The 21,714-nt window shown below is 42.6% G+C and overlaps 1 protein-coding gene and 1 pseudogene across 3 annotated transcripts in view; one reads left to right on the top strand and one right to left on the bottom strand.

Annotated features, from left to right (window-relative positions):
* PCYT1B (phosphate cytidylyltransferase 1B, choline) overlaps positions 1-11,270 on the bottom strand; it is a 122,802-nt gene extending 111,532 nt beyond the window's left edge. For all 3 annotated transcript variants that reach the window (XM_055081882.1, XM_055081880.1, XM_055081881.1), the window contains exon 1: positions 11,110-11,270. In XM_055081882.1, coding sequence (XP_054937857.1) covers positions 11,110-11,226 — 117 coding nt within the window. In that variant the 5' untranslated portion in view covers positions 11,227-11,270. The remainder of the gene's footprint in view (positions 1-11,109) is intronic.
* Positions 11,271-19,135: 7,865 nt separating this feature from the next.
* Positions 19,136-21,714, top strand: part of LOC112062007 (ferritin light chain-like) — a 6,318-nt pseudogene continuing 3,739 nt past the window's right edge.

Raw genomic sequence — 21,714 nt, forward strand, 5'->3', positions numbered from 1 at the left:
ACAAATATCACATATTAACGCATATATGTGGAACCTAGAAAAATGGTGCAGATGAACCGGTTTGCAGGGCAGAAATAGAGACACAGATGTAGAGAACGTATGGACGCCAAGGGGGGAAAGTGGCCAGGGGGTGGTGGTGGTGTGATGAACTGGGAGATTGGGATTGACATATATACACTAATATGTATAAAACAGATGACTAATAAGAACCTGCTGTATAAAAAATTAAAAATTAAAAAAAAAGAATAACATACATACAGAAACGTGCACATATCCTAAGTGTGCAATTTAGTGAACTTTCACAAGCTGAACACATATAGCAACCAGATCAAGTAACCAACCACTGCCAGCATCCATCCTGTGCTCCTTCCACTATCCTGACTTCTAACATCATAGATTAGTTTGCCTACTTTTAAAATATTTAATAGAAATGGAATGGTGTGGTGTATGTTCTTTCATGTCTGGCTTCTTTCATTCAATATTATGTTGGTGAAATGCATCCCTATTTTTGCAGGTGGTTGTAGATTCTTCATTCTCATTGCTGGGTAGCGTAACATTGTGTGACTATACTACGATTTCTTTATTCTACTTCTGCTGGGCATTTGGGTAGTTTCCACTTTGGGGATTATTATGACTAATGCTGCTAAGAACATCTTAATACTAGTCTTTGGTGGTCATACGTACAACCTTCCTAGGAGTAAAAGTGCTGGGTGAAATATATTTATTTTGAATTTCTAAATTTACTACAAAGAGCTTAGACATCTGATCTGTTTCCACTCGTAGCGCCAAAGCAGAAAATGTAACATGGCAGAGCTAAATACAGCACTTCTCAAAGTGCATCCAAACACATCTTGTTTCTGAATCACCTGGGAGCTTGAGCAGGTGGTTCTCGGCTCATTGATGTGGGAGAACAGTGTGTAGTGGCAACAGGAGGCTTCAGAAGTCAGACAAACTGAATTTTAAATCCCAGCTTTATGAGTTAGTGTTTGATCATTGGGGAATTACTTAATGCTTGGTTTTCTTATTTATAAGGTGGGGAATAGTCATTCTTATTTTACAGGGCTGCAGCCTGGTTAACCAAGATAACCCATATAAAGCAGCCGGCACAGCGCCTAACACAGTATGCATCATAAATAGTTGTTCCATTCACTCGTTTGCCGATGGAGGAAAATAAGTGAGTGAGACCTCTAGCCCCGAAGTCACTATAGAACAATGACCTTATAACTAAACCATCTGGAGGTATAACAGAATGTAGTATTACGTGACTGTGCCTACAATCTCAGGCCCACTAGAGAAGAAGCACAGAAGCCCATGAGTACGAGGTGCAAACTTCTGACAACATTTGGCTGCCACTGGGCCATACACACCATTCATGATACTTCTATTAACCTATTATTGTTGTTGTTGTTCTTTTTCTTAAATGCCAGTTTATTTTTATTTTTATTTTTTTTGGCGGTACGCGGGCCTCTCACTGTTGTGGCCTCTCCCGCTGCGGAGCGCAGGCTCCGGCCGCGCAGGCTCAGCGGCCACGGCTCACGGGCCCAGCCGCTCCGTGGCATGTGGGATCCTCCCGGACCGGGGCACGAACCCGTGTCCCCTGCATCGGCAGGCGGACGCGCAACCACCGCGCCACCAGGGAAGCCCTTAAATGCCCGTTTAAATAGCCCTCAGCATCCTTTTACACTGACATCAGGTTCAGTGTGCATGAATTACTGAGTGGAAAACAAAAATCGCCAAGTCAAAAACTTTGTCCGGAAAGAGGAGGTGATATGAAAATGAATCCACAGGCTGGCCCCGTACATTATTACACAGGTGCACACTACCAGGGTTTGCTGCTTTATTTTCTAATCACTGTGTTTTCAAGTGTGTCTTCAAGACTGTTGAGTGCTAAACTGGCTCTTTATCCCCGAGCAGGGTCAGCTTCCCCAGCCTCCCACACAACCTGGTTCATGCTGGGATAAAGAGGAAGGTAGGAATGTTAAAACAATAATGCTATGGTCTGCGGCCAGCAACACGTAATCAGATCCTAGCAAGGCAGAGGCTGTTACCTGGGAAATTATTGGAAGAAAATAGGCCTATTTTGCAATGACTTAGTTTGTTCTACCCTCCTTGCTTTCTCCTTTTCATCGTGCCTCCAGTGATCAGATGGAATAAATCTTTCTACATTTATTTCACTAAGGAGCACTGAGAAGCTTTGTATGGGCACCAGCAAAAGATGCAGGACTATGGCCTGACCCACCGTTGGTCTTGAACCCCAAATATGATTCTTAGATGGGCAGCATCGGTTAAAGAAGGCCCCTGGAGTTCAACGCCATACTGCTATACCTCAAAGAGAACCCAGTATTTTTTTTTTTTACATCTTTATTGGAGTATAACTGCTTTACAATGGTGTGTTAGTTTCTGCCGTATAACAAAGTGCATCAGCTATACGTATACATATATCCCCATATCCCCTCCCTCTTGAGTCTCCCTCCCACCCTCCCTATCCCACCCCTCCAGGTGGTCACAGAGCATCAAGCTGACCTCCCTGTGCTATGCGGCTGCTTCCCACTAGCTATCGGTTTTACATTTGGTAGTGTATATATGTGCATGCTACTCTCTCACTTCGTCCCAGCTTACCCTTCCCCCTCCCCGTGTCCTCAAGTCTATTCTCTAGGTCTGTGTCTTTATTCCTGCCCTGCCCCTAGGTTCTTCAGAACCACTTTTTTTAGATTCCATATATATGTGTTAGCATACGGTATTTTTTTTTTTCTGTCTGACTTCACTCTGTATGACAGACGCTAGGGTTTTTGGCACGGGGGTGCAGGGGGGTCTATAGGTGTCATTTTCTTCATCTATAAATTGAGAGGGCAGGAGGAGGGAGAGTCACTGAAGTTTTCTGGGGGCTTTTTGTTTTTGCTTTTTTGTTTTTTATTTGTTTGTTTTGCTTTTATGGTATAGAATGGTATGAAGGAGAAACCAAGGGAGAGAGAAGGACACCAAAAACCTACCTCATTGTAGCTTTGATTTGCATTTCTCTAATGATTAGTGATGTTGAGCAGCTTTTCATGTGGAAAACCCAGTATTTTGAACTTCAGTATTATTAAGTAGATAAATTAGGAGTCTATTGTTCACATTAAAAAGAGATTCAACACAGGTTTCTTTGAACAATGACTAGAACATTCAACATATGATTCAGAATACCTCCAATATTTCTGAAGAAGCATCTGAAGAATAAAGCTGAAGACAGCAAAAGTGGTTTGTACGACATTAATATAAAGTTCCAAAGTATTTTGTGAACATTTGTTATGCATATTTTGCCAGTGTGTCTTGCCATAAGATCATTCAACCTGTTTTTACTCTAAATGGATAAAACAAAGGGAGGTGAGGAGTGGGGTAGCCCTGATTTTTGATATGAGCATCAGGTCAAACAGAGCACACTGTGGTGAACCACGTTCCATGGGTATGGAAGCTAGAATCACGGTCTTGGAACTGGAAAAGTCTTGAAACTGGAACCATAGTGGGTCATAGAACTGAGGTCCACAGAGGAGAAGTGATTTGCTGACGCCCACACGATAATTAATTCAATGGCAAAACTGATGTTGGAATGAGATTGTGGGTTCCAGCAAGCAGAGACTAAGCTGCAGCCTACTTGTCTTGCCAGCATCCAGCCCTTTCGCTGTAGGTCAGTACGGTTCCCCCTGGGGCTACAGATCTGGATCTGCCTTGATTTGGGGGTTGGTATGGAGGCCCAGAGGCCATAAAGGAACAGATCCATTTCCGCTCATCAATACCACATCTCTCATGAGGAATCACTCAGCCTTTCCACCTTCCCCTACTGCCCCTACCCCAGCCTGGAGGCCTGTGGAGAGGAAATACCTTGGGGTTGGACGCAACTTCCCAGGTCGTCCCACAATTACACTTCTGCACCTACCAGAACCAAGTCACTATGACTTTGCCTCCACCTTCACAGAGAAAACAGAGGCTATCAGATAAGGGAGGCTTTCAACTTTCTATACCCTTCCCCTTATAACCCAAAACATCCTTACCAGCTTCTTTATCAAGACGGTGGGAGAGGTATCTCTTTACCAATGTGAAGCCAATTCTTCCTCTTGTGCACTGGATCCCAACATCTCCAGTCTAAGGGTCATTCCCTTCATCAATTTTCCCCATCATTTTCACATTCTCCCACTGGCTCTTTCCCATTCATATTTAACTGCAAGTTGGTACCATCTTAAAAGAATGAGCCAACCAGAAGCTTTGACATCCTGGATGAAGGAAGGAAAGAAGGCTGGAGGGAAGTATGGAAGTAAAAAAAGAAGAGGAGAGAAAAGCTAACTTCTCTCAATCTTAAACGCTGATTTGTCCACCTTTGGGTCCTATACACTCTATATGCGTCTCCTCTCATTCAAGCTTCTACTTCCCCACCTCCTAAATGCTCTTCAACCTATCTGGTCTCTGTTTTCACCATTTCACTGAAACATCATGATTGACCTCTTCTTCCTAAATCCAAAGGAGACTTTCCCTTATTATCTCATGTGATCTCTCTGCTGCATTGGGTTCTATTGGATATTCCCTCCACAGAACTTACCCTGCCCTTGGTACCCCTGATCTCCCAGATATTTGAGATGTCTGCCCTCTTTTCATGATCCTACCCCTACTGGCTCTTTAAATGGTGTTCCTCAGGGTTATATCCTGGAAAGAGTCTGAGATAAAGCAGATTAATTTAACCAGATTTCATGTAGAGACAGACAGGTATAAGGAGCCTTCTAATAGCTTTAATTACAGCTCTTCGATTTTACTCCTTCTAAGAACCTGATAGGATGACTCAGGGTCAGTTATTTTCTAGAATTACCCCGTAGTAGGATTATCCTGAGGCACTCTTGCTAGTTAACCATTTCCATTCACTTCTTCCATCAGTCCAGAAACTGACTAATTTCGCTCCCATCAATTTCACTACCTCGATTCCACTTCCATCTCCTCCATGCTGATGTCTCCCAGATCAACATCTCCAGCTCCGAATTCTCTCTGAGCTCCAAAACCAAACATTAACTAGACACCTTCAAATGGAAGTCCCCATGGTATCCCCAACATTAACTCTCACAAACTGCTATTCCCGGATGCTCCCACCTCGGGGGTGGCACCCACCCACTGCAGCCAGAAAACTGAGTCGCCCTGATACTGCCCGCCCTCAAGCTCAGTTACAAATCCTGGTGCATTTACCTCCTTTAAAGTCTCTGACATCCATCCAGTACTCTCCTTCTCCACTACCCCACCCCTAACTTCAAACTTATTAATTCTCACGTAGATTACTAAAAAAACAGAATAGGAGAGCAGAGAAAGTGAGTGTAAAATATGAAGTAAAGGAAGGTGATTTTTTTTTTAAGTTCTGAGTAAATACATGCACGTGTGTGCTATGCAACATGAAATGTATTTATCACTGTGGCTTCTCAGAGCTCATCCTCCACAGGCCTGGGCAGGTGTCTGAGCTCCCTCTAAAGCCACATGTGGCTAGTGAGCACCTGAAATTGGCTAGTCTGAACTGAGATGTGTTGTAAGTGTCATAGACACACCGGATTTCAGACTTGGTATGAAGAATATAAAATATCTCATTAATCATTTTTATATTGATTACATTTGTAATGATAATATTTGAGATACATCAGATTAAATTAAATATATTATTGAAAAAAATTTCACCTCTTAGAAAAACGTTTTAAATTGTGGTTACTAGAAAAATTTAAATTACATTGTATTTCCACTGGACAGCGTTAGTGTAGCAGCTGGAGTGTGCCACTCACAGTTGAGGGCTTAAGATCCCCTAAAAAATAGACTGATCCTTTCCATATCCAAAAATGTTTTGGGATCAGCAAGCTGCATCTTTTCTTCAAAGGGAAGGACTTGTCTTAACTTGGGGATCAGGATAATGCAGTACTCCCTGCTATGATGTACTTTTTTTTTTTTTTTGGCTGTGCCAGGTCTTAGTTGCGGGATCTTTCAGTTGCAGCATGCGGACTCCTAGTTGCAGCACGCATGATGAATGTGGGATCTAGTTCCCTGACCAGGGATCGAACCCGGGCCCCCTGCATTGGGAGCGGCCCCCTGCATTGGCAGCGCGGAGTCTTACCCAGTGGACCACCAGGGAAGTCCCCCTGCTGTGAGGTACTGCTGCTCAATGGATAAAATATAGCTTAAATGCTGTAGAAAGCCCAATATATTAAAGCCAAACTTATTTTTTAAAAAAGCTCTCTTAAGGGATTTCAGCATCCTGGCATGCTTTCACCTACCAAACTACTGCCTCCCATTAAATGAAAACGATATTCAAGGGCAGGGACTCTGGATGATTTCTTTTATTTCTCTCCACAGCACCTGGTGCCTTGATGTGTGTGGAAGTTTCTAAGCAGCTGGCTAACTGTGGATTGTTGGTCAGGGGCTGAGGTTTCTCTCAGTTACCTTCTCAAGCACTGGGTCACTGAATATTTTAAATCCTCCTCACTGGCTGAATGAGGACACACCCTTTCCATTTCTGTATGCTCAAAAGCCAAAATAAAACAAAGAACAGACCTGTCTTCTTATATTTGATTTATATTAATATCCTCCATAAGGAGTTCAGCATTAAGGAAACTGGGGAAGGAGGGTTGGAGCGATAGTGAAAGAATAAACTTAAAAGAATGGGAGAAACTAATTCACTGATCCCATGTTCAATATGCCCGACTATTATCAATCTGCAAGAAATGGATGTTGCATTTGGAACAAGACCAGCAGAAAGATGTCTAATAATAACCTTGGACAGAATTCCAGTCGACCACAGTAAATGCCCAAGGAAGCTCATGGTTGTTTATTTTCACTGACGTATCACAGTAAGTATCTCGCTTTTAAAATATATGCTGTCTGAGTAGCTAAATAGATGGCGAGGCTAGTAAAGGAAGCCAAGCATGTCTCTGGAAATCTGGTCACCTTTTTGAGCACTAGCGGGTGAGTGCCCTACCTCCCAACGAACGTAGTGCACCTTCTGAGAGACAGCAGTCTCTTGGCACTGCTCCACTTTGAAGTAAAGTCCAAAATGAACTCCTGCTAACATGGCATATCAAACCAGCCCTTTTTCATTTCCAAGGCTCTATAATAAAACCTAGGTGATTTTCTATTTCTTTTCTAATTTCTTTATCAGTGTTATTTAATTCTATTTACTCTTTCTTATATTTTCTTCCAACAACAAAAAAAAGGCAGGTGGAAAACCTACAGGTATACCTTCCAGAAGAGTTCCCCCTTGAACATGATTCCATTGTATCCTCAATATCCTTATCAATTTGCTACTTACAAGGGTCTAAAGTATAGATTGCTTTAAAGTCCTGTGTATTTAGGTATGCCAGCTTCCCACTCCCTTTCCTTAAAGGGCTATGCCAGGCTCTGTATTAGACACCAGGGATACGGTGAGGACAAGACAGGTTTCTACTCAACATCCCGCTGGCAAACGTGGACTCGCTGTCAAGGAGTTCACCGCTGTCTCCTTTCTGCCCCCACTGCACCTGGGAACACACCCCTTTGCAGGCTGTGTCCTTCTCAACCTGTATGAAAGCAATCTGTTTGTGTGCCAGTCTCTTCTAGAATCTCTGGATCACAAAGTACCACAGGGCTCAGAGCTCAGTACGTAGTAGGTACTCAATCACTGTGGGCAGAGCTAACCCGGATCACAATAAACAGCCTTCACTGTAAATAATATATAGACAAATGCATGTAGACAGGGACACTTGTACACACCTTCTCAAGTGCCAGGCTAAATCAAGAGCATGGTTCATTAAAAAAGGGCATTTTACAGGATTGCTGAGATTTAAATAAAATTCGTACTTACAGAGGGTGACATCCAGTGACATAAAGTCACATTCTGGGACTTGCAGTAAAGCTTTATGGCCCTTTATTTACCCAGAAATGTCCTTTTCCGTATCTCTAGGTAAAGTTAGAGTGAGTTTGGGGAACCAGTGTGTGCCTCGGCTAATACGATCACAACCACTCTGGTAAATGCTACTTTTTTTTAAGATAATGTTTTGTTATTGAGTCCTGTTTCCTCTAAACTTTATGAATCCAAGTTTGGTAACACGTGGGGGAAGGAGCCTGTCCTCTGGAGGGGAATCTCTCAAGTCTTCCATGCACTTTCCAAAGCTCTGAGGGACCCATGATTGACTTGGGGCAATATGTTTGGGTGCCGGGAGAAACAGAATTTATATAATTGGAAATATGAAGATATTAGCAAAGCTAAAGATCAACAGAAACTACTAAAAAACATAAAAAGAAATCCTAATTTAATATTTTCACTTGCCACTCTCTTCATCAACAAACTATGTTACTAGGTAGTTAATATGTGCCTTCGTTATTAAGTGTAAATCTAAATTTAGAATATAACCCCACAATGACCCAATTTTGCTGATAAGAGAAAAGGTGCTTCAAAAAACTTCATAGTGGTTTATAAATTGGTTGCAGCCCCTATTTAAACAGAGTCAATTTTCAATAGACCACAATAACGATGGACAACATGGGAAATTTTTATCAAAGGCAGATCAAAGCAATCACTTTAACAGTTCAAATTCTGTACATCCTTCACACACTCACACACACACACACACACACACACACACACACACACACACACACATTTTAAGCCAGAACTGCCAAAAAGATGGAAAAAGAATGTATCTCACTTAAAGGTGTGTTGCAGGAGAAAGGTCTTCCACTTTGCAGGTATAGAGCTCTGTGTTCAAATCCCAGCTCTACAGCCCTTCAAAGCAATGTGGCTTTGGAGAAGTCGCTTACCCTCTCTGAACCTCAGTTTCCTCATTTCTAAACCGGCAGGGAGGTGGAGGTGTAACACTGCCAGCTTTGTATGGTTCTTGGGAGTTAACCTCCAGGATGAGCTGCCACAAGTGAAAGTAGAAAGTACTTGAACTTTCTTCCTTCCCTTGATTTCCTCTGCCCGCCCTCTCAGGCAGAAGCAACCAAGGAGCAGAATAGCTAAAAGGCAAAAAGGGAAGGAAAAGAAGTAGGCACGAGAGACTGAAATGATACACAAACAGGAACCGGATGCCCCCCTCTCCCCTGCCCTTGACCTGTCAGGAAGTTGTGTGATGCAAATCTGAACACTGAGTTTAACTTTAAAAAATATATGCTGGGTGATGGACTTCCCTGGTGGCACAGTGGTTAAGACTCTGCCTGCCAATGCAAGGGACACAGGTTCGAGCCCTGGTCTGGGAAGATCCCACATGCTGCGGAGCAACTAAGTCTGTGCGCCACAACTACTGAGCCTGCACTCTAGAGACGGTGAGCCACAACTACTGAGCCTGTGTGCCACAACTAATAAATCCTGCAAGCCTAGAGCCCGTGTTCTTTAACAAAAGAAGCACCCGCTCGCCGCAACTAGAGAAAGCCCGTGCACAGAAACAAAGACCCAATGCAGCCAAAAATAAATAAAATTATTTTTAAATATATATATATATATATATATATATATATATATATATATATATATATATATATATATATGGGAGGATCCCACGTGCTGCGGAGCGTCTGGGCTCGTGAGCCATGGCCGCTGGGCCTGCGCGTCTGGAGCCTGTGCTCCGCGGTGGGAAGGGGCACAGCAGTGAGAGGCCCGCGTACCGCAAAAAAAATATATATATATATTTATATTTATATATATATTCTGGGTGATCTCATAACAAGCTTTTAATGGTCAGTTTGTTGTTGGTGGTGGTGCTGTTTTGCAGTGCTTAACCACGAGTTGTTTAGTGGCTCAAAGGAATCCCTTGGTAACAAACTTATGGGGATGGTTTGTATCCCACCAGAAACAGGTACTACATTGTGTATGTTGTTCAGCAAGTGGCTTAAGCGCTGGGGAGCAGTTAATATCAAACTTCCCTAAGAAAATATATCTTTAAAAATAGAAACACAGTGAACAAAAACCCTAGGTGCTCTAATGTAACTTTCTTGGATTTCATGTCTTACAAAATTGTCTAAGTCTCCCTTTGAACCCTTATTAACCCTTATGAAGAAATAACAGTTACATGATGCACTGGCCTTGAAATCTGTGAGCCCTCATTTCGGGAGTTCACAGAAAATGCTACATCACAAAATCCTTTTTTAAAAAAACCTCTTCCAAGGGTCAAACTCCACAGCCAATCAAAATATTGCACCTTTTAACTCGAGGGAAATCGCTAGAGAGAGAGCAGCTCTAACTAGTATGTCGCTTGGATTTGAGGGTCCAAAGAGAGGTCTCCCCAAGTTTCCGAAGACTTCAGGCCACGGAAAATCCACCACCCATTTGGTGTTTTTGATTCCTTGAGGATACACGTTGAGGTGTTTGAGAACCACCTTCCACATTTACTTAAGGAGTCATGACCAGTGGTGGAGAAGCTGATGAAATTTGGGATACCAGTAACTGAGATGCAAAGAAGCTCTCAATGCCCCGTTTCCACACTTTCATTATGAAAGGCATGCAGCCCCTTTCCAAGTAAATGTAGCTGCTCCAGGTTCCCACTACCTGAAGAGAAACCCTCACAGCACGCTCCGGAAATGTTTACAATTCATTTAAGATGCACATTATTTCTAAACACATCACTGAGGGACCCTTTTACTTATTTATTTTGAAATTTTCAAACGAATGGGGAAGTTTGGCTTCCATGTCGTTTTCATTTTTCCAAAACTGACATTAGGCACCAAAATTAGTTGAGGACAGAATCATTCCTTACCTAAAATTTAGAACTTAACAACGGACTCGTCTCAAGCTTTGTGAAGAGAATGCCATTTTTAAATTGTACCATAGGATCTGTATCTTTAGATGAGAATACACCTAACAGAAAAAAGCCCATCCCCTCCTCCCAAGGCACAAAAACACAGCATAGCCCAAGCAGCCCGTTTCCTACCCAGCCAATACAATAATGCTTTGTAAGCTGAGAGCAGCGCTCGGTATAGAAGCTAAGTATAAACAGCTGAGAAGGATTAGGCGGTAGCTCTATTCTCATTTACATGAAAATCCTCTAAGCATCGCTTTCCTCGCTGGCTGCGGGCGCATAAAAGAGTTCCTCGCTGAAACTCTTTTGTGCCATAGCCACGCATACATTTGCATCCTTTGTCTTTACTTACCAGTCGAGGCTGTGGGCATGTGTGCTCGATTTCCTCCATGGTTTCTGAGGGAGGCTCATTGGAAAGGGATTTTGGGATACCTGTTTCTGACTCAGCATCAGTGGTAAGTACTGGCATGGCCAGTGAATGCTGCCTCCAGTTCTACACCCTCTGAGAGTCTCCTCCTAGGCAGAGAATGTTTTCTTTGTCATGTATTTTTCTCTTCCCCACCCATCCCCCTTCTTCGAACCTTCTGTCTTCCCAGGGGGAAGTAAAGAGGTTATCCTCCACCCCCACCACTTTCCTTCTCCAAGAACCCAAGAGGCAAGGCCTCAGTTTATCACTATAACAACCAGACGGCACTGGAACTGCGGGTGCGGGATACAGTACCTCATTTGCATGGAGCGCGCTGGTTGGCTACTGTCATTATAGTACCACTCCGCCGGGGAGCGGCCGGGCCTCATTGGCTGGCGGGCCGTGCCCTGGGGGCCCGAACTTGCTGCTTTTGTTTCTCCTGTTTAATTCAGTTGCAAAGGTCCGTTCTGGGCTAGGGACCCCGGCTGCACTACCCAGATAAGAAAAAACCGCGTCCTGACGTGCCCAGGACGCCTTGAGACAGAACATAGCAGACCTCCACTAAAAAAGACCAAGTCCCTGACATGTTTGTTGTGCTGTCGTCAGAATTTTGCCAAATAGGAGTCACCCTGAAGACAAAGACACTTTTGACCCCAACCTCCCTGTGCCCACAATTGCCACCTGGCCTCGGAGGGCCTCTCACGGCATTCATTGAGAGGACCTGAGTGCTCACCCCCTGGACTGCAACAAGAGCAGTGGCAGATCCTCGGAGGCCTGGTGTAGCCCTGGCGCTTACCCCTGGGGCTGCCCGGAGAGGAACTTCGAAGGAGGTAGATCGTCTTCGAAAACCTGCCTCCCACCTCTGACCGCCCTCCCCAATTACTTCCTCGGCCGCTCCTCCTCCTCCTCCCCAGCTATTCTGAGTTTCCTCCATGAGGTCTTGCTGTTGTCTGCGCTTCCATACACTGTTCCTTATGCTGGTCTGTTATTCCTGTGCTCCCATTTCCGAAGCACCCTGCTCTCGGCCAAATGCTCATGGCAATCACAGAAACATCACAGATGGGGTATTAAAGATGATGTGCCTTAATGTCTAAATCGTCCAGGAATAACCACCATTTATAAGAGGGCGTTCTGGAGACACACACCCAAAGAAAAGAATTCACAAAGGTGTTCGTTCTAGTGAAATATCACACTTTAAATAACATTAATAAAAATCACGGCTTGGTAATTCCCTGGCAGTCCATAGTTAGGACTCTACGCTCTCACTGCCGAGGATCCGGGTTCCATCCCTGGCTGGGGAACTAAAATCCCACAAGCCGCGCGGCTTGGCCAAAAAAAAAAAAAAAACCTTGGTAATTGCTAGCATTTATTAAGCACAGGCACAGTGCTGGGTACTTTACCTAGATATTGTTTAATCTTCATAACGACCCAAAGAGGTCAATCTTATCATTATCCCCATTTACAGGTGAGAAAATTGAAATTTACAGTAATTGCTCAGGGCCCCAAACTCATAAGCAGTGGAGCTGGGATTGGAAGGATGCGGGCTTGGCGAGGTGGGGGAGATGCAGCAGGTGTAGTGACAGAAAAAACATCTAGGTAGAAATCCTCTAAAGACAAGTCCCTGGGCTTCTAAATCTTTCATTTTAATCTATAGCAGTGGTTTTCATCCAAGTATGCTCCAGGACCAGCCACACCAACATCAGCGTCACCCGAGAACTTGTTGGAAACGTAAATTCTTCATCCCTCAAGACCTGGCTCAGTAGGTCTGGGATAGGGCTGGAATTTGCATTTCATTTTTTAAAAAAAATAAACTTACGTATTTTATTTATTTATTTTTGGCTGTACATGATCCTTTGGAAAGCACCTCACCCCCTAACCCACACTGTGTTCTGGGCCACCGAGCTACCAGCTTGGTTCCTAATTGGTCCTCTAATTCCCTCTCTAGAATGGGACGCTCACCTGTTCCTATTTAGCAGCGTCCTGATGGCTAGTGGGGTCCTTACAAACCCCTCTTGCCCAAGAGCCTAGACTGTGCCCTTATCCCCCACCTCCAACCTTTGCTGTGTCAAAGTGGGCAGATGCCCCCTTCTTCCCCCCCGCCCCCGTCTCATCGAAACAAGATGCTGCCTCTGCCTGAGCATCTTCATTGTGTCACCTAAATCAGACCTTTAACCATCAGTGCCATTATGTGCTAAATCCAAGTCGTACCTGACACATAATCAGCCCAAGTCCTTGAACCTCAAAATTTAGACCTCTAACTGCCTTGAGGGTCAGCTCTATAAGTAACTCCATTCCCAATAATCCTACCCCAGCCTTGTCTTGGCTTCTCATCCCCCTCTCCCCACAGCCCAGTGGTTGACTCTCACAGTCCTGATGGGGAGAAATAAACTCTTTCAGGCACCACTCTGAGAGGGGTCCTTACCAGATTCACCCACTCTGGGGATCAGAGTCTTGGCTGCTATTGCAACCTGATTCAGGAACTTCTTAATAATACCTGAATGGGTTATTTAAACCTGGGGGCTTTGTAATGCTATTAAGATGATTAAGAATGACCAGTTAATTACACAATATGGAATTAAGTATTCCATAACCCTCTAGGGGTTATATGGGGGGTTGACTATAAAGGGATAGGGGAAGAGGGGTTACTGGGGTGATGGAATTGTTCTGTATCCTGATTATGTTAATGGTTACACAAATCTATACACAATGTTAACATTGTTTTAAAAAAAAACCTCCATGGAGGACATTTGTCAGTACATGCTACAGCCTTTAGAGAGTTCATACCCTTTGACCCAGGGCTTTCCCTTGGGAATTTATCCCCAAAGAAACAACCAGAAGCTCACAAATAATTACATACAAAGATGCTAATGCAGACTTATTTACAAGAAGCAAAAAAAAAAAGATACAATTTACAGCAATAGGAGAAATGGTTAAAATAAAAATTAAATACATCTATATTGTATTATACATGCATTAGGAGTCATGTTTTTGAAGAAAATCTAATGCTAGGGGAACATGTTAACATTGTGTCAGGTGAGAAAAGCAGGCCACAGAATACGATTCTGAAAAATAATCCTGATATGGGATATGTACATGCCTAGAAAAAGAGCACTGGAGGGAAATACATCAGGATGTTAAGTAACACCTTTAAACGGTGGGATTATGGGGGATTTTGATTTCTTTTTTATATTTTCAGGTCTATAACAAGTATTTTAAAATGAGCATCTATTACCTCGATAGTTGGGGGGAAAATGAAATTACCCTTTCTCCCCAAAGGAATCAAGGGCTGGATACAGGGTGGGGATGAGGCAGGCAGAGGTTAGCATGTGAGAGAATAGAAAGGGGCAGGGGCTTAGTGGAGGAAACAAGAAAGCTGAAACTGGGGGCGTCCTATCTCCAGTTAGCAGAAGCGGAGGGAACGTGTTGGAGGCAGGCTGCTCAGAAAATCCCCAGGGAACCTTTGGGGACAGAGCTCTTGAGTCTTGTAACCTCTACAAGTAGGGCACGGCTTCATGAGAACTTGTTAGATCAGCGCTGCCCCTCACAAGCAACACCATCTTTCTTTCTACCGTTTATCAAGTACCTCTTCCGCTCTGAGCACTATGCTAGGTACTTACCCTGTGCTACCTGTAACCCCGTCAACAGCTGATCAGATGAGGAAACCGAGTCATAGGGACCTTTGCTTCAGCTTGGAAGAGACCTACAGATGATATCATTTTTCCCCCAAGCGGTCTTCATTTCAACATCAAATTATTGGAAATACTCTTCCCAAATATCTGCAGGGAAGAACTAAAATAATGTCTTCAGAGCAGAAACTGAGCTTTCCCTGATCCCCTCAGGCCTTACCATTGTCAACACCTGCCCTGCTGGCTGCCAATGGCCAGCACCTGCAACTCTGCCTGAGGACTTTCTCAGGCCAGCGAAAGCCCTGCCCCCTCTCCCCAACAATAGCGCTGAGACAGGGCTGAAGGGCCAGAAAAGGCACAGCCCACACCCCCAGGAGCTCCCAACCAATGACTGAGAGGACTGAATGTACAAATACCGCACTGCTCTCAGTCCTCAAGTGGGATGATTGAATCTACGCTGTTCTACACTGACTCGCAGAATTCCCCAGTGGGATTAAGTTCAATTTCCCATGGTGGTAGCTGGCTCGACAGAGCGCCCCGAATTGTACTGGCTGCCTTCTTTTCTTTGTCTCGCTTGCCCACGCTCCTGTGGGTGTTTCCTGGACTCACCTCCCAAATGAACTTGAATTCTTGTCTCAGGGTCTGCATCTGCATCTGGAGGATCTCCAACTAATACTATTTCAGTGCCCCATCATAAAGTTCTAATATGATCTATTACTCATGGCAAATACCTTTCATGTCATCACACGTGGATAAAAATGTCATAACATCGTATATCTATTTATTTTTTTTAAAGCAGGCATTACATTTAAGCTTTCTCTTCTTTAAAAAATACCTTTCCCTTGTTATTTTCCAATCTTTAGTAATGCTGCTACAAGTTTTATATCCACTGTATAAAAATGTTGTCAACCGTACTGAAAATTTTAAATTATTTACTTCCAGTTTGTATGTCCCTACATACTTTATACTGCTCTTAATATTTATCAAGAAGGCCGTATGTAAACCTCCTTCATTCCAAATCCTTTCCCCTTACCAGCACTCCTGAGTCTGCTATTTTTTCCACGTTTCCTTTTTTCTTTTCATTCTTTTTCCTCAGCGCCTCAGGTTTACCACATAAGGAATTTATTACAAAGAAGGAAAGGACGTGGAAAGAACAAGACAAAGATGACAAAGGTTTCCCGGAAACCACTGACCTGTGGAATTCTGTTATTTTTCTGGCTCTATTTTGAGCCAGTTCCCCAGTTTTCTACACGTGGCTTACGGTTTGGGCCGAAAACCTGACACAGTCCAGAAAAAAAGTTCACCATCTAAGTAATGAAACCCATGAATAATTCCTTTTCATCCACTCCAGGGAGATTATCGTAATAAAAAATTTTTTCAGGGTAAAGCATTTCACCCCTCACTTAGTTCTTTTACACATTGAGTTACATCATAATAGTGTTCTGGGATTGACAAGTTTTAATACTGAAAATTTTGAAATGAGCAAACAGATTCAGAGAGGTTAAGTAACTTGAGCAAGGTCACAAAGTAGCAGAAGTGTCACTTGAATCCAGGTCTCCTGAATCAAAGTTCAACTCTGTTTTCCACCAAACTACACTGCCTCACTTAGATTTGCTTTGTTAACAGGGTTGCTGGGCTAACTCATGAGTATCTCATCATCTAAAATAACCACTCCACCCCTTTTCTATTGAACTCATGTAACATGAAGCACTCTTCACTTGTATTCGTTCAGTTCATTTCATATCTCTGAAACCACGGACCTGGACTCATTGTAGGTGCTTGAGTTTACTTACGACAGAAAGTCAAACACATGCATTGCCAAATTCACCAGTGAGTCAAGAGTGAGGCTGATACAGGTCCATGACCCATAAAGGCCATTAGGGGAAAAAATAATGGTTGGACATAAAAAGCAGTCAGTTTCAAAACTTTTTTTTGAAAAACAAAATCAAGAAGATAGAAAGTGCTTTATTTTATTCTTGACATGGATTTTCTTCTTTTACCAGCTTCTAGAATAACCAAAAAAGAATTGACTTTTCCTCATCCATCTGACGAACATTTACTGAGTCTGTTACACACAGTTTTAAGGTGCTGGGGAGCTACTGCACAGACACAACATGACAAAACTACTGCATGAATGAAAATGCCATTCACAAAATGTCACCTTACATCTTATATTTTAAAGAAATAAATATTTGACATAAGTCAGAGAGATGAGCAGGTAGGAGCTTCAGTTCTTAGCACTCAAAGACACCACACCACAATGGTTGTACCTGTGTTGGAGAAGGTCCTAGAAGAGATAAGTTGTTTTTCTCAAAATGAGATGTATTTATCTAAACAGTGATGTAAAATCACTTGTAAATATGATATATTTTGTTTTGCTGTAGTAAAACAGATATGATAGCAGCTTCTTTGCATATTTAGCTAGAATAAATCATTCTTATTGACATTAGCAGCTGTGTAGTCAGTAAAGAATTACTGTTGCTATTACTTGGTAGTATTTATAAACACTTTTATTTTCTAAGTGCTTTACAATCACTTATTGTCTAATTAATATCTAATCATCTGTTTACAAGTAATAATCACACATGTAGAGCAGTTTAATCAAAACTTCAAATGCAGCCGCCATCATACTCAAGAATGTTGTGTAAATTTTGGTCCCTCCTTGATGGAATTTGAGTCCAGACATACGGCCAAAACAGATAACACGACAGGAAAAAAAAATGAATAAAGATTCCTCACTTGGATTTGAGCATAATTTGGAATCACAGCTTTTGCATGACAAATATATTATGTGAATGTCAGTGGGTAAGAATATAGGTAATTTTCAACACTTAAGTGCTCAATTACACAGACATATAAAATTTTTAATTTATTTAAGTCACAAAATTGGATGATAGTTTATAATAAGTATTCAAGGGCAGACACCAATTTAACATTGGAACCGTTAGTGACAATCACCGTTTCAGTGATTTTCGTAAAAGAGATCAAATGTAGCAAAGGTGACTTGGGGACCTGCAAGGTTAATCTAACCAGATTCACATGTAGACCAAGCTATGGCCAGTATAAACACCTGCCACTTTTAATTATCCAAGGTAAGTGGATGCACTGCTGTCTCCCTTGAGTCTCCCCAAGTGTTCCATGAAAGGATTTTTTAAGCAGGTAAATGATATGCATACTAATCCAGCTTTTCCCCCTCGGAGAAATTTTCCTACAAGTAGAATTGCTGAGTCAGAGGACTTGCATTTTTAAGGCTTTATATACTTATTGTTTGATGCTACTGTCAAATTGTCCTCCAGAATAGTTGACCAAATCGCCACTTCTCCTGATAATCCCCAAGAGCTGTCTTTCTTGGTTATTGATCTGCCATTACCAGTTTTCTTCCTTCTTGCTTTCCCACCAGGCAGTTTCTCAGTACTGCAGCAAATACTGCAGGGTCCTGAGGATTGTGCCAGGGGCCTTCTGAACGTGCTACAAATGTGCTTGACTGGCAAGTGAAGAATCAAGACCATCCGATGCCAGGATAGATCAATTCATTTACAAGTAAACAATTATTACAGTCCTTGGACTTTATACTAATTGATTTGAATGGCCTGGACTCCAAAGTGAAATCTTCATCTTGCAAAATCTGTACTTGATATCTTTGAATGCTCAAAGAGAGATTTGGTTTAATCTTCTGTATTAGTTTCCTATTGCTGCTGTAACAACTTACCTCAAACGTAGTGGCTTAAAATAACACAGATTTATTATCTTAAAGTTCTGGAGGTCAGAAGTCTGAAAGGGATCTCAGTGGACTAAAACCAATGTATCAGCAAGACTGCATTTCTTCGGGAGCCTCTAGAGGAGGCTTTTTCCAGCTTCTAGAGCTGCCTGCATTACTTGGCTCACAACCCTCTTCCTTCCATCTCAAAAACAGCAATTGCACCACTCCAGCCTCTGCTTCAGGAGTCATATCTTCTCGAACTCTCCTGCCTGCCTCTTTCTCTTGAAAAGACCCTTGTGATGACACTGGACCCACCTGGGTAATCCAGGATACTCACTCCCATTGCAAGATCTTGAACCTAATTACATCTGTAAAATCCCTTTTGCCATGTAAAGTAACATATTTCCCAGGTTCTGGGAATTAGGATGTGGACATATGTGTGTGGGGGGGCATTATTCTGAATACCACACCTTCCTTAGCATGAGCTGGACTTGGTATCTCATCTCCAGATATTCTAACAATACATTCCCTGTAATTTTAATACTTAGTAACTTGTGAAACCCTACTCTGTGTCAAGCACAGGCACTGTGCCAGGTTTGCAGAAAAGAATCCGTGATTAGAGAGGTTAAGTAATTTGCCCAAAGTCATGGAGCTGGTCAGTGGCAGAGATGAGTTTCAAACTCAGGTCTGTTGGACTTCAAAGCCCCTGCTCATCATATGTTGCCTCTGCAGCTCATTTCCCATACTCTGCTTGGCTTGCTCTCTTTGGAGAGCCTTCTTGTTGAAAGCTTTTCATTTAGTTTGACATTAAATAATACAATCTAGCTAGGTAAAACCTTTTATTAAGCCCCTATAAATCTCATATTTGACTCATTCAGTAGGTGCCAATGGAGGATGTCATCTTGAAACACTGATTCAAGTTGTCTTCACATCCCCTAATAAATCTTCCAAAAAGTAGCATCAGATGGGCTCTTCCTCCATCATACAAGCAGAAGTAGACTCAGCAGGTTATCTTCTCTGTGAGTGAAATGTAAATCTCTGAATAATATCAGGTAGTGCTGGTGAGAACTGATATTTCCAAAGGCCCCCAAGTGTATCAGATATCTTATTCTTGAAAAAAGAGAGCCTAACACTTTAGGGGTATAAGTTCATGTCTTAATAAAGTTTCTCATTGTCTCTGCTTCACTCCACAAGGTTCTCAGCCTTGGTTGTACATTAGAATCACCTGGTGGTGGCGGGGGGGGGGGGGGGGGGGGGCCTTGCAAACCCCCTGAGGCTACATTCCCACTCTCTAGATATTCTGTCCTAATTGGCCTTGGGAACAGTATCAGAACTTTTAAAATTACAAAACCAGAAAAAAGAGTTGAGAACCACTATGGTGAAGCAGATATGGTGAGAGACTTTATTAAGACATGGGTCTTGACCCCAAAGCTATTAGGCTCTCTTTTTTCCAAGAATCTCTATTTTGTTTACACTGAAAGAAATAAGCCCTATTAGTGTATGTGTCCCACCAACCTGGCTATGTGAAAACCATTATGTCTAAAAGCAATCATTTTAAACCTAGTCTACTTATGTGCCAGATGAGAGGCTATGTTGAATGACTGACTCACTAATGGTGCTTGAGAATAACTATATACAGTCAGTGTGTTTCCACAGAAGCCCATCTTTGCTACAAGAAGAAATTCTCTTGCGTAAGCAACTAAGCAAGCATGGAATAAGCACTTTCAAAGAAAAATAATCCTTTATTTCTGCAAAATAGTCGGGATAACCTCACCACACCATTCAACCATAAGAACTTAATAGGAGCAAAACCATTAGTATTAAACCATGGCAGTCCCTAGCACATATAATACCGCCATTGCTCAAAACATTTTTGGAGTAATTCTTTAGAAATTTTCATCGTGGCAGCTTTATAAGGCCACTTATGTAAAGCAATTATATTGGAATTTTTGGATCCAAAGAGGTATTAACCAGATTCATCATTCACCTTTCAAACTATCAATCAATAACCCTCAATGATGACTGTGCCCTCTGATGATATCCCATAAGAACAGAGGGGTGGTCTACTCTGGCAAAAAATTCCTGAAGGGCTATAGGGGTCTTAAGTGAGGAAGGTGACCCAAAGCTAGGCTCTGAAGTCAATTTTTTTTAACATCTTTATTGGAGTATAATTGCTTTACAATGGTGTGTTAGTGTCTGCTGTATAACAAAGTGAATCAGCTATACGTATACATATATCCCCATATCTCCTCCCTCTTGCATCTCCCTCCCACCCTCCCTAACCCACCCCTCTAGGTGGTCACAAAACACTGAGCTGATCTCCGTGTGCTATGCGGCTGCTTCCCACTAGCTCTCTATTTTACATTTGGTAGTATATATAAGTCTATGACACTCTCTCACTTCGTCCCAGCTTACCCTTCCCCCTCCCCGTGTCCTCAAGTCCATTCTCTACGTCTGTGTCTTTATTCCTGTCCTACCCTGAAGTCAATTCTTGTAGAGCATATGTCCTCAAACTTTAATGTGCGTAAGAATCACCTGGAGAACTTGTTAAACTACAGTTTGCTGGGCCCCATTCCCAGAGACTCTAATTCAGTAGGCCTGGGTAGGGCCGGTCAGTTTGACATTCCATCAGCTCACAGGTATTGCCTGAGGCCCACACTTTAAGTAACACTGTTGTAGGGTGAAACTGTGAAGATAAAAATACTCATGTGAGGGACTTCCCTGGTGGCACAGTGGTTAAGAATCCACCTGCCAATGCAGGGGATACAGGTTCGAGCCCTGGTTCAGGAAGATCCCACATGCCACAGAGCAACTAAGCCTGTGCGCCACAACTACTCAGCCTGTGCTCTAGAGCCCACAAGCCACGACTACTGAGCCCGTGTGCCACAACTACTGAAGCCCACATACCTAGAGACCGTGCTCCGAAACAAGATAAGCCACCACATTGAGAAGCCCGTGCACCACAATGAAGACCCAACGCAACCAAAAATAAGTTAATTAATTTTTAAAAATATTTAAGAAATACTCATGTGAACATGTAAGTTCTATTATCCTTTTTTTTAAAGGATAGATATTATCGAAAGGACTCAGGAACCAACTTGGAGAGACTCCTGCCAACCAAAGATGAAAAGGGAAGCATCCAAAGGGTAAGAACCGCAATGGATTGAAATCCACCAAATATGTTTAAATCCATGAGTTCCTAATACTACCAAAAAAAAAAAAAAA

This window comes from Physeter macrocephalus, chromosome 21 (assembly GCF_002837175.3).
Source record: "Physeter macrocephalus isolate SW-GA chromosome 21, ASM283717v5, whole genome shotgun sequence".
Taxonomy (NCBI): domain Eukaryota; kingdom Metazoa; phylum Chordata; class Mammalia; order Artiodactyla; family Physeteridae; genus Physeter; species Physeter macrocephalus.